This window comes from Bombus terrestris, chromosome 16 (assembly GCF_910591885.1).
Source record: "Bombus terrestris chromosome 16, iyBomTerr1.2, whole genome shotgun sequence".
Taxonomy (NCBI): domain Eukaryota; kingdom Metazoa; phylum Arthropoda; class Insecta; order Hymenoptera; family Apidae; genus Bombus; species Bombus terrestris.
The window spans coordinates 946,688-958,602 of NC_063284.1; the positions used below are offsets into that span (position 1 = coordinate 946,688).

Sequence of the window (11,915 nt, forward strand, 5' to 3'; positions counted from 1 at the left end):
AATTCAATACAATTACCGAATTCCACGTAAAATAACTAAAAGAGAAAATGAAAAGTTTCGCAATATGACGCAACCTCGATGCGTTCCGTTAGTATAAAACTGACAAAATCGTAGCGAATAAACAAAAATAATGTTTACAAACGCAATTGCCTTTCGAAAAATAGCTGAATTATGATACTTGTTCACCATACCTAATAAACAAAATAACACTTCACACGACGCACTTATTTCGTTTGATTTAGTCACTGGATTTAGAAATAGGGTTTAACTGGAAATAAATGAAAAGTTTGGAAATAACGCCAAACTTCAACAGGAAGTATGTAGAAGCGTGTAGTAGAGAGTAGTCACAGGACTGTTGCCCCACTGATGTTCAAAAGGGTAGTGATTTGGTCGATTTTTGTTTCTTCTGACAAAGTCAAGCCTCCCCACCAGGGGTTTCTAGCACAATTTTTTTATTTTTACTTTTTCGAGCATCCCCACTAGCCTGGTCATTTGTTATTGCTTTCTCGCTGGAAAATCTTTCTGTTGTCCAAGTTTTCGAAACATAACTGTACCGGAAACTGCTATATCTTTACTATATCAGACGATGATTACTTTATGAAATTAAATATGTAGAAAAATGTAATAAAAATTTTTTTACATTTTAAAGCAGCAAAGAAACATTTTTGTTTTTTCCGTTCATATTTCATTCTAAAATTATTTTCCGAGTAACATATTAATTAACTTAACTCCTTGGAATTTAAAAATATTTAAACATTTTATAAAAAAGATTTATTACTTGCCCCCAAGTATTCTTTTTAACGAATTACAGTATAGTTTTATTGGTCATGTAAAAAGGATAGAATGATAGAGTACAAAGCATTTAACTTTATTTATTGAGCTAATAGGTCATTGCAACTGATTCTCCTTTTTCAATTAGTATTTTAAATGATTGTTCCATGATGATACCTTATAACAGAGTTCATAGTAATTCAATATCTACAAAAAACTATGAGAATTAAGTGCAACATTTATGCAATGAACAGAAATATATGTAAATATATTTCACTTTACATTTGAATTTTAGTTAATGAATGCTTAAAATAAAAGTAACATAAAAAGCATATAATGTACCTGTATGTTAATCAAGTCGGATTTACAGGGAAGAAAATAGAGTGAAAGATAGGAAGATAGAAACGATGACATTGTAAGTTTGATTAAATTTATTCATTGACAAATATTAAGTCATGCATTAAACAGTATGGCCAGCCGTACTCATATCTATCACAAAAATGTTAGTTCCACTTAAAAACAAATATAGTCATAGGTTTAATGATCGGATTAAAAATAATAGGGCGATGACGAGTATGACTAGTACATGATTATAAAAATAGCGAACTCATTTAAACACATCAGGTTAGTTCGAATAAGGACTAAATTAAAGTTAGAGTACGCTTAAGCAGTACGGATCTCACTTACTGTCATCTAGTTAAGTGGATTGAAATAAAAGCAACGAAAAGAAGCAAATACATTTAACATAATATAAGTCACAGTGGATATCCTGCTTAATATCGGTCTTGGTAGAAAAGTTCCTTAAAAAAGATATTCAGAATGCTTATCCATAAACGCAATTATAATAATGTCGAATCTACAACAACGATTTATATATTGAATTTAACATACCTAATGACTCTTCATCTTGTAGAAACTAGTTTCAGTATAAAAAATCTCTTAATTTAAGGGCATACGCAATGCAAGCGGTATAAAGCATTATTTAAATACAATAACTTATAAAAATACTTGATAATAGTTAATATACTTTCAAAGCAAGAACACTAGTCATTCTGTGCATTAAATGAACAAAATGGTAAATACATAAATTAACTGTCGCCAAATAAGTATAATGAGCAATAAATATCACATTGAAAACATTCAGACAAAAGATAAAAAGTGATGCTTCTAGGATTGCGTTTGCCGTTTATACAATCACTATTCTTCACAATCTAATAATATCACTTGATCAGAACCTTGGTACCAATCATTGTTGAGAATTAAAAAATCTACCTACATATTACATACAATAAACAATATACGAACACTTTTGTTCCCCTTTCCAATAAACGTTGTTCAAGTGAAAATGCTGGGTCTTTCTCGTTGGTAGCATAGTTGATAGTATACGAACACATACGTCGACATAATTCGTCTACAAATGTTTTTCTTTTTGTTTTTTTCTTCATTTTTTTCATTTTTACTCTAAACATATCAAATAGTATACTGTGCATTCACATTCATAATACTGTGAATGAATTTCATCTTACATCCTACGCAAAATATTAGCATATTACTGCATTCTTACTTTATGCGCACTCATTGTTGTTGTTAGGTGTACAAGTTCGTTTTTTTTAGTACAAAAATTCTATTACAAACGTTAGAAAAAGCTATTGTTACTCTTTCGTTTTCCCATTTCCTTGCTTGCTTAGAAACTGAAAACTTAATCTATGCTTCTGGAATGCTGTATGAATAATACTTCTAATTTGACATCGATGTATATCAAAAGTTGTCACACGTCTAGATTATTACTCGTACGGTCGGTGAAAACTCCTTCGTTCGTTCTTGTGCAAAAATTCAGTTCGATGGTTTGGTAGAAATCAGAGGAAGATGTAGCGTGATTTTCTTTCTTTTTAAATAACGATGATGAATGAATTCGCTTAAAGATCATTTCGTAAATTATCTCTTTGTATTGTGCCAATTTTACAAAGTTGTTATATATCAATAAATCCCCAATAAATTAGAATTCATTCCCTATGAAACTCTCGCTGAGTTAATAATGGCTACGTTTACATCCCTATGTATGTCTTTCGTATAAGTCATCAAAAAATCGTCTTTACCTGATACTTTCATCGTTATTGTATATAAAAACTACTCAAGTTATAACAAAAGGAATAATAATATATTTATGAGTAAAAATGTTATGACAATATATCTATTGAAATAACATATCTTTTTTTTTCCTTTTCCAATATTGTGGAAACAAGAGTTAGTTTGAATTTCATAAAAATCCTTCAAATCAATTCTAGAAATATTTAAACTATTATTTAGTGTCTTCTAATGATTTTGCAAGTCTTACGTATATAAATCTGCACCATTTTCTTTTTTCTTTTCCTTACTATAAAGTTTGCAAAAAATTGATCAAATACAAAGAAATCACAAAAATTCCAACTCCGCTCGGTTCGATTAATTTTAAACGCGAAATTAAATTAAAGACTAATTAAACTTAAATTCTGTCTAATGATTCGATTGCTTCACCATTTGCGGCTATTTTACACTTTTTTTGTGGGTGATTATAAATGGTTTGCAGAGGTATATGAAGCAATTCCACGATTTCTATAAAATTAGGCTCTGCAACAGAAAGAAGTTTTAATTACTTGACGCTGTAATTGTTTATTGTCATAAAGTATACTCACCGTTTTCCGCTGTGATATATCCGTGTCTAATTAAAAAGTCAAGCGCGACTGGCACCGACGTGGTTTTAAAATGCGAAGACAGTATCCTTTCTAAACATTCGTTAACTGGAAGCAATTCAAAAGTCTCTACCTCTCCATCATTGTTACTTGGTACAAAATCTGGTGGTAGCTCAAGGTCGTATACAAACTCAGTGTTGGGGAACAGACCCCTTTCACTTTCAAAAAACAGAGATACACATCCGGCACTCTTTAGTTTTGCAATAAGATTATTAGGAATGCTGGCTTCTTCTCCAGCCTCTTTTATAGCAGTTTCATTAATTCCATAGCCAACGCTCAACCCACCACTCACCATGTTATCCCAATAGCCAGGCCAAGTCTGCTTGTTTGGGCTACGCTTTTGCAACCATATTGATAAACCTTTTACAGGATCCATAACGTATCCATTAATGTCAACTCCATATTTGCGAATTCCAAACAAGCCTATAGGACAATAATTTTTAAGTAAAGAATTATGTTAAACAAGTCTAGTCAGATAGATAAAGATGTTAGTAAGATTGTAATTAGCCTACATACATGTAGCAGACCGGTCCATTTTGAACAGTGGTGGGGTATTGAATTCTGCACGTACTTCATAGCACTCTTCTCTCCATCCTCTTAATGCTATAAACTTCCCACCTGCACGCCATTCTCTCAGAACTTCTTCAACTCTAGCACTTCTCTCTGCATATTCTCTGAATGCTGGATTCAATTGCACATACTCAGGATGTACTTGAAATACCTATGAAAAATATTTAAGATAGATATGATAAAATTATATAAACATGTTGATAGATATATTATCTATTATAATTCAATATGCAGAGTTACCTGTGGATAATTCAACAATTCCTTCATTACATCTGGACGCACAAGGCCAATTTGTTGCCCATCAACAACAAAGGCTCTGCATTCACCTGCGTGAAAACCTAAAAAGTATCGTGAATTATTTCATTAATCCAATTATTGACATTATAGAATAAAATTAGAATTTAGATATAAAATATAAGCAATAAACGAAAGAAATAGGAAATAAAAACATTAAAACTGAAAATTAAACGTGTTTGTCAATACAAAAACATAATATAGTAACATAATAATCCTATTATAACTTGAACCTGGAAGAAAAGAAAGAATAACAATAGAATCTCACAAATATTCATCAATATACATTCTACATTCTATTTACAGATCTGTTTAAATTGTACAAGAAACAGATTATAATATAGATCACCTCATAAAGATATACGATACACATCCTTGGTATCTACATTGATAAATATACATATAGCAACAATACTCAAAATATTTATTATGAGAAAAGTAGGGAGAATCAAAGATATATATATAATGGTAGGAAAAATTATTGTAGCGAATTGCATGAAAATCATTTATGATCTCCGGGGAAGATAGGCACAATTCCTATTAGTTCGCTAAAAATACGAGAAAGAATACACAAGAGACTCGAAATCAATATCTTAGTAGACAGGACGGAAAGCTACGAATTTCTATACGCTAATCATTACAAAATCGTGCAGGAGGCATACAGAGAGGCGAGGTGCCCTTATATGAAACGATTTTGCTTACCTGACAGGTAGAAGCAGTTGAATTTGTTGGCCAGCTTCAATAAACGTGACATTGGTTTCTTATCACTATCCGTCATTATGTTTCGCTGTCGTTAGCCAGCTGTGACAAAAAATCCTAGCATAGAGTATGGTATATATCAGACGCGAGTCTCACGGGATTTCTGCACATCGAGAGGTACAGTCTAGACTGAAATTGCCAACGCGATTCATTCCAACTACTTTTATTTTTTCTTCTGTATCTTTTCATAGATTCAGAGATAAGATATCAGATTCTACTTCTTATGTAACTTATAACATACAATATACCTCTTTTATTGCGATAGCAAACAATAGTTAATGGAGTATATGATCTGTAATTGGTTGAATTGATTTAGAAATTGTACGCAATTTCTTTTTATTGGATATTGAACTTTGTGCACTTTTTAAGGATACAATTTTATATATGCAATTTATATTTTAAATTTAAATAGAATTATTTATAGTAAAACCGAAATAATATCATGATATCAAAATTTTTTATGACACAAAAAAGAAACGAGGAGGTTTACAATTTTTAATATGCACATAAGAGTAATTATTGGGAGGAGTAAACGGAACAATTTTTAATATTTCATTTTAATTATATTTGAGAACAGTTTAAGAAGCTTGCTTATCGTTTAAGTATAATGGCCGAAACATAACCCTGTATTTCCACTAGATTGCGCTAAAGGCGTACACATGCGTATTGTGTCAAAGTCGTAAATTTGTGTATTTATTAAATTTAACATAAAAAATGAAAGTGAAGAAGGTTGTATTGCACACCGAAGAAGCGCAAGCGTCTTCTGAATCGGATTCGGAATACAATTCATCAGACGAAGAAGTAAATACAACTTATATATCAAAATATTTATCATAATCTTTTTCTAACCTTTCTTTTTTTCACGTGTATAGTTACAAGAAGCTTATGCGAAGGGTTTGTTGAAACCAGGTTTGAATGTTGTAATTGAGAAACAAAAAAGAGAACACAAAAACTGTGTTGTGAGTATAAAGATAATTAATTCTTAAATGTAACTTAATCGATTAACTTTGTTAAGAAAATGGCAAAAATATTATCCTTATAATTGACATTATTTGTAGAACCTTATAAAAAACAAACTAGAGAAATTTAAACTGGATTTGCCATGGATCGAAAGGTTAGACATGGTTAATGCGCCAGCACCTTTAGCACCAGAATTGGCATTACAAATGCAGGAACAGGAAGTAAGGCGTTCTAAACAGTTACAAGGGAATAAGAAGTTACCACAGTATGAACCAGCTGAAGATCCTGTTCTGAATGACTTTCGCAGGGAAACAATGTTTCACAGACAAGCACAGGGTGCTGTTATGGATGCAATCGCACGATTGAAAAAGCTTGGTATTCCAACAACCAGACCCGATGATTATTTTGCTGAAATGGCAAAATCAGATACTCATATGCAAAAGGTTAGACAAAACTTAATGAGACAGCAAATAATAGCACAAAGGTCAGAGAAGGTCAGGCAACTGAGACAACAGAGGAAAGTAGGAAAGCAAATGCAAATAGAAGCAACTCTGAAAAAACACGCAGAAAAGAGAAAATTATTAGAGGAGGTTAAAAAATATCGCAAGGGTGTGAGAAAAGACTTGGATTTCTTAGATGACAAAAAGAAACCTCAAGGTAAAACAGTGAATCAGAAGGTAGCAGCAAAGAGAAAAATGAGGGATGCTAAATATGGTTTTGGTGGGAAGAAACGTGGCAGTAAGAAGAACACGAGGGCAAGCTCTGCGGATGTTTCAGAATATAGAAGGCCTTCGAAGCCAGGAAAAGATTTGAAGAATAAAGGGGGCAAAGGGGGGAAGCCTAAACAGAGATTAGGGAAAAGTCGTAGAATACAGATGAAAGCAAAGAAGAGGAGACAATAGAAACAAACTTTATGTAATATGTTTTATATGACTAATTGACTTAAGCCACGTATTTGTAAAATAATAAACTTTTGCGTAATAAATGACTCGAGATACTTTTTATTATTATTTCTTACCTTTTTATCGAAATATTTCTGGGATCTCGTTCAACAGACAGCAATGAACAATTGCAAACTGGCCTCGACAAAAGAATTTTTGTCGCATACGTAACTACGTTCAAACGTATCGAGCGTGAAAGCACCGAAACGTATGCAAAGAAGGGATTACGTAAAGACGTGTAAAGCGAGAAAATCTTTTTCCCTTTTCAGAGATCTTTTTCAAGTTAGCTAGCACACTGTTTCGTGCTCAATCAAACGCGTACAGCCCCGAAGCATCATCGATACCGACGTTCTCGAGTTTGCTATTGCGTTTTATATGTATCCGTAGAATATTTCTATGGGCGTTGGAAAAATATACACCGGCCAAACAGAAACGCCCCGCCGACTATTGTGGTTCTTATCACTCGTACCTTTCACGAACTCCTATATAAAAAGGAATTCTTTCTCATTGTCGCTGATAATAGTAGCCGTGAGTGTGTACACGCAACGCAAAGATGTTGTTCCTTCAATTATAGCGATTTCCTTGCTTCATCTTCAAATCCTCGTACTTTTTGTAATTTATTTTTTATTTATATCATATTTTTAGTTTGTCATTCTATTGCTAAAGTTAGATATTAGGAAATATTTGAATGAATGAAATCCAATAGGATATTCCAATATAAATAGTATCTTGTTTGGAATATGCTTAAAAATGTTATAATAGTTGAATTAGAAAAGGTAATCATTACTTGGAACATATATATCATTATTTGAAAAATCTTTATTAAAAAATTATCTCCGATTAGATTAATCTGATAACGTAAAACAAACATAACGTATATCGAGGAGTTTGAGCGTAAAAGTTTCGATTAAGTTTTATCACACGCAAGTACAGAAGAGAAATAACTAAATAAAATGAACGAATGGTACATAAAACAACGGCAGGAGTGGTCGCATGATGGATCGCTTAATCTACAAAGTGACTCTCCAATATTTGGTGCTCGACCCGTTCAATACGTTAATGCCCCATTATGTTATGAAAAATCGCGAAGGATGCGGTCGAATGATAGCGACACGAAACACGTGGATCAGAGTAATCTCCCTATGGTATCGATACCGGCGGAATATTTAACATGTGTCGTCCATTAGACAATCCACTGTATCTACAGGGTTTGTTACATGCATAGGAATGCGATTACACCGCATATTACATGCGCGGCCACGTTTGCACTCGCGTAGAGATACGTATGTACACACGTTCCCCTTTCCTTTAGCGATCGTTGGCTTGATTCGCTACCATACGTAGCTAATGATGATTTAACCTCATCTTATATTCATGTGTGTACATTTAAAATTCAGAAGCTTATAACAAAAAAAAGCTACCCTTATCAAATTTCTAGATAACTTTGCATAACAAATGAATTCCCCCCTCCATTCATATAAAATTCGAAAGTATATAGTAAAAAAGAAAAATGCTAAATTATATTGACTGCGAGTTACTAATCTTACTCAATGAAATAAGAATAATATGAATAATAAACTCATATATGATAGATGTATAATATAAAGACGTATAATTAACATCGTTACTATAAGAATGAATTATCTTAATATGAATTTTAGTTCAGTTCTATAATAAGTGTATTCTAAGTTACTCTATGCAGATGTCTGGAAACTTTATAGAGATAGAGTAATAAATTTAGTTACTCAGACAAAGACAGAAAATTATTTGAAAAATCGATCGATTAATTTCTGAAAATGCAGGATGACGCGCACATATGGGATCGTCGATGCGATGGATCCTCGAGGATCGATGGGATGGATGGTCAGTGGAATATGGGATAACACGCTTGATTGGGTTCCGAGTGTATACTTGTTATTTGGCGAGTGGAAATACCAGCGATCGAGCCGCATGCATAAGGCTGGGCCATTGGTGTGCAGCCACGTGCACGTGGCCGTGTATATTTTTTACAATAGCCCCGGGTTATTGTATTTAAATCCAGGAGCACTCTCGCGCTGTGTCCTCCGCTTCTGTGTCCAGCGCAGACACGAGAGCCCTGGGAATCCGCTCTCCAGGTAACAGCTGTTTTAGAGGGAGATCCCCATTTTTATTCCCTCCCACGCATTCCTAACAATTACTCAAGTGGTACGCACCGTTCCATAGGTTCTTTCTTCCATGATTTTCATTCTTAATCCTAGAATAGTATGCTGTAGGCTCTTTTATGACCCGAACATAACGATTTCGGTTACCGTGTTGCAAAATAATTCGGCCAATGTATAGTAACATATTTATTCTTCAATGCAGTTCTAAAGCAATAATAAGACAGCTTTAACTCATCTTGCTATTTAACTCATCAAAGCTGAAAAAACGCTTTATTGAAACTATCCTTTTATCCAAATAATAGACAGGCCCGCAAGACAAGTTATTATCTTTCATAAGACAGAATCGGAATGTTAGAGAGGTTAGGAAACATCGCCGCAAACGAACAGCTTCCCCTATCGGGACCGGTGAATCGTCCAGTTTTTAGACGTACTCGGTTAACGCGATCATGTTCGCGGTATTCATAGCTGGGATACAGTTAGCATGTACGAATTTCATCGAACAAATTCGTGAGGTTTTTCCATGTATGGAACCGTATACACGATTCCATGGCTGGACCACGAGAATATGGACAGGTATCTCGCGCAGATATTTGTATTGATGACAACCGCGGCGTGACATGTATCCTCCGTCGCGTCGGCTGCTAATGGGTGAAATTTGTTTCGCCGTTGCCTTCGGGCAATTTTGTTCGATTTCAAATTTCACCGAATCCGTACACTCCCTCTATCTCCCGTTCTGTTTCGCTCGCTACGTCGACCTACCACGGCGTTCCCGTGCTCATGGAAACCTGACAGGACAACGATAAAATATCCATCTCAATTATTTAGACCTTCGTCTAGTGCGCAGCATGGAAACACGGGTGGTTCTAATCGATGGAGCGGTTGATAAATTGGAGCATGTGTTTTTTTTTTTTAGCAATGTCACTTAGTAATTGGAACAAGGTATTTTTGATCGTTAATGGACGTTTGGGAATTTGAGTGGATGTTTTCAACGTAAGAATTGTCGAATCTTTTGGAGAGTTTCGTGCGATCTCTAGAAATTTAGAATTGGAAATCTGCCGGATCTTGGGATTTTTAACGTAGAATTTATATATTAAGTTCTTGGAATTAGGAAATTTGAAGTTTTTGGATCATCTACGCTCTGAATTTTCAGAATTTCTAATTTCTACAGCTTTGAATTTCTCAAGTTTCGACTGTTCTTACCTTTGAATTTAAAGGCGTTGGATCTTTAAAGTTTGGCGTTTTTAATCTTACTTCTGAATTTTCTAAATTTCAAATATGTTCGGTCTCCGCTAAATTATACATGCATGATAAAGTTTCTTAAAATCTTAATATTATAAAACCAAAGTACGTGAACCGCGTTTGCAACGAACGAAACAGAAGACGAATGTCGATAAGTCGGAAACGATATAACGAAATCGAAACGTGGATTTTAGCATGAAAATAGTAGGGCGTTCGATGTATTCGGTGCGTTGAAGGATATAAAACATTTTTCAGATATCTCTGCTCGACATGATAGACTTTATCCGACGAAAATGGATTCGACGAACCCTTTTATGGTTGAGACGAATAGAAAAAAAGAAGATGGATTAAACAGAGATTTTTATTAACGCTTTAAAGTCAATTTTTTCTGCTCTTTTCTTTTCCAATTCGTGTTTTGTCTCTTTCTATCTCATATACAATTATGAAATGTACAATTGTGTGCTTAAAATGTTCAAAATGGAAGTTGTTTACCGGGTTACTTTGTAATCCAACGAAACTTGTCAGTGTCCTGAACTGTAACGTTGATTAAAAGTTTAGATTGCACGAAGTTATTTCATTTCTTGAATTTTCAACTTCGTTTCGGATGTCGTTAACGATTGCTTAAAACGCTTTTGATTCTAAGAGATGACTAAACGAAGTTTCGAGTTTGTATCGTGTTTACGTAATCAATGAAGATTTTCGCGAAATAATGTAAATTTATAACGACTGCCTTTAGGAAGACATTATTATTGTTAATATCAATATCAAAACTTTGTCTTTTTTTTTTCTTTGTCAATTTTTATTCTATGAAAAAACTACACCGTCTAAATATTGAATCGAGAAAACAAAGAAGAATTAAATTTGCATAGAAAACATTGCACGCGGTAAGAATGAATCTTCCGAAGGATCATTGGGAGGCTAATCCGGTTTAGACGCAACCGAAAGCTTAGTTGGAGTAGTTTAGTCAACTGGTTTGCACACATGGATCAAATAACTCGGTCGAGTAGTGATTTAGTTAAGTTTGAGCTGCCATCCATACGAGTTCGGTGGAATATTTCACTTCTACTGGGAATCTACATATCCGTGTACGGTTCTGTTTAGCAAACACGTGGCGATAACAATGGAGAATGGAAAAGATTTATTTTTTGCTTACGACTTAATCTTATTCTTTTGTTTAAACGATTCATTGTCAGAATGTTAAATTATCCGATATGTCCGATTTCAAGTACGATCAAAGTTATTTTAAAAATCACTCTAAACGACAAATTGCCCTGCACATGACTCAACAACTCTTAAATATTTCCAAGCCCACGCTTTCAAATTTTCTGTAAACCAAAGACGAGGCAGTCGCAGTACGTATTTCCCATCTTTTCCACCAGCCTACGTCCCTCATACGAGGCCAAACACACGCAAACACAAATACAGCCATTCACACGGAACGACTTTTCCCGGAAGCATAAAACGGTGCTCACGTCGGCACGTGGCTATGTTAGGGGCCGCATCGAATAATA

The 11,915-nt window shown here is 34.1% G+C and overlaps 3 protein-coding genes across 11 annotated transcripts in view; 1 reads left to right on the top strand and 2 right to left on the bottom strand.

Annotated features, from left to right (window-relative positions):
• LOC100643426 (myb-like protein X) overlaps positions 1 to 617 on the bottom strand; it is a 63,306-nt gene extending 62,689 nt beyond the window's left edge. For 6 of the 9 annotated variants that reach the window (XM_048413479.1, XM_048413482.1, XM_048413483.1 and 3 more), the window contains exon 1: positions 192 to 616. The gene's annotated coding sequence lies outside the window, so the exon portion shown is untranslated. Of the gene's footprint in view, positions 1 to 191 lie in introns of all 9 variants that reach the window. The other 3 variants (XM_048413484.1, XM_048413481.1, XM_020867200.2) reach the window with 2 other exon arrangements.
• Positions 618 to 1,187: 570 nt separating this feature from the next.
• LOC100650666 (uncharacterized protein YJR142W) lies at positions 1,188 to 5,365 on the bottom strand. Its single transcript, XM_012317481.3, has 5 exons — positions 5,067 to 5,365; positions 4,311 to 4,408; positions 4,017 to 4,221; positions 3,444 to 3,923; positions 1,188 to 3,378 (listed from the first exon to the last, which is right to left on the bottom strand). Exons 1-5 carry the CDS (start codon positions 5,140 to 5,142, stop codon positions 3,254 to 3,256), a joined length of 984 nt encoding a protein of 327 aa, XP_012172871.1. The 5' UTR covers positions 5,143 to 5,365; the 3' UTR covers positions 1,188 to 3,253.
• Positions 5,366 to 5,619: 254 nt separating this feature from the next.
• LOC100651702 (probable rRNA-processing protein EBP2 homolog) lies at positions 5,620 to 7,071 on the top strand. Its single transcript, XM_003401578.4, has 3 exons — positions 5,620 to 5,924; positions 5,996 to 6,082; positions 6,182 to 7,071. Exons 1-3 carry the CDS (start codon positions 5,838 to 5,840, stop codon positions 6,983 to 6,985), a joined length of 978 nt encoding a protein of 325 aa, XP_003401626.1. The 5' UTR covers positions 5,620 to 5,837; the 3' UTR covers positions 6,986 to 7,071.
• The last annotated feature ends 4,844 nt before the right edge of the window (positions 7,072 to 11,915 follow it).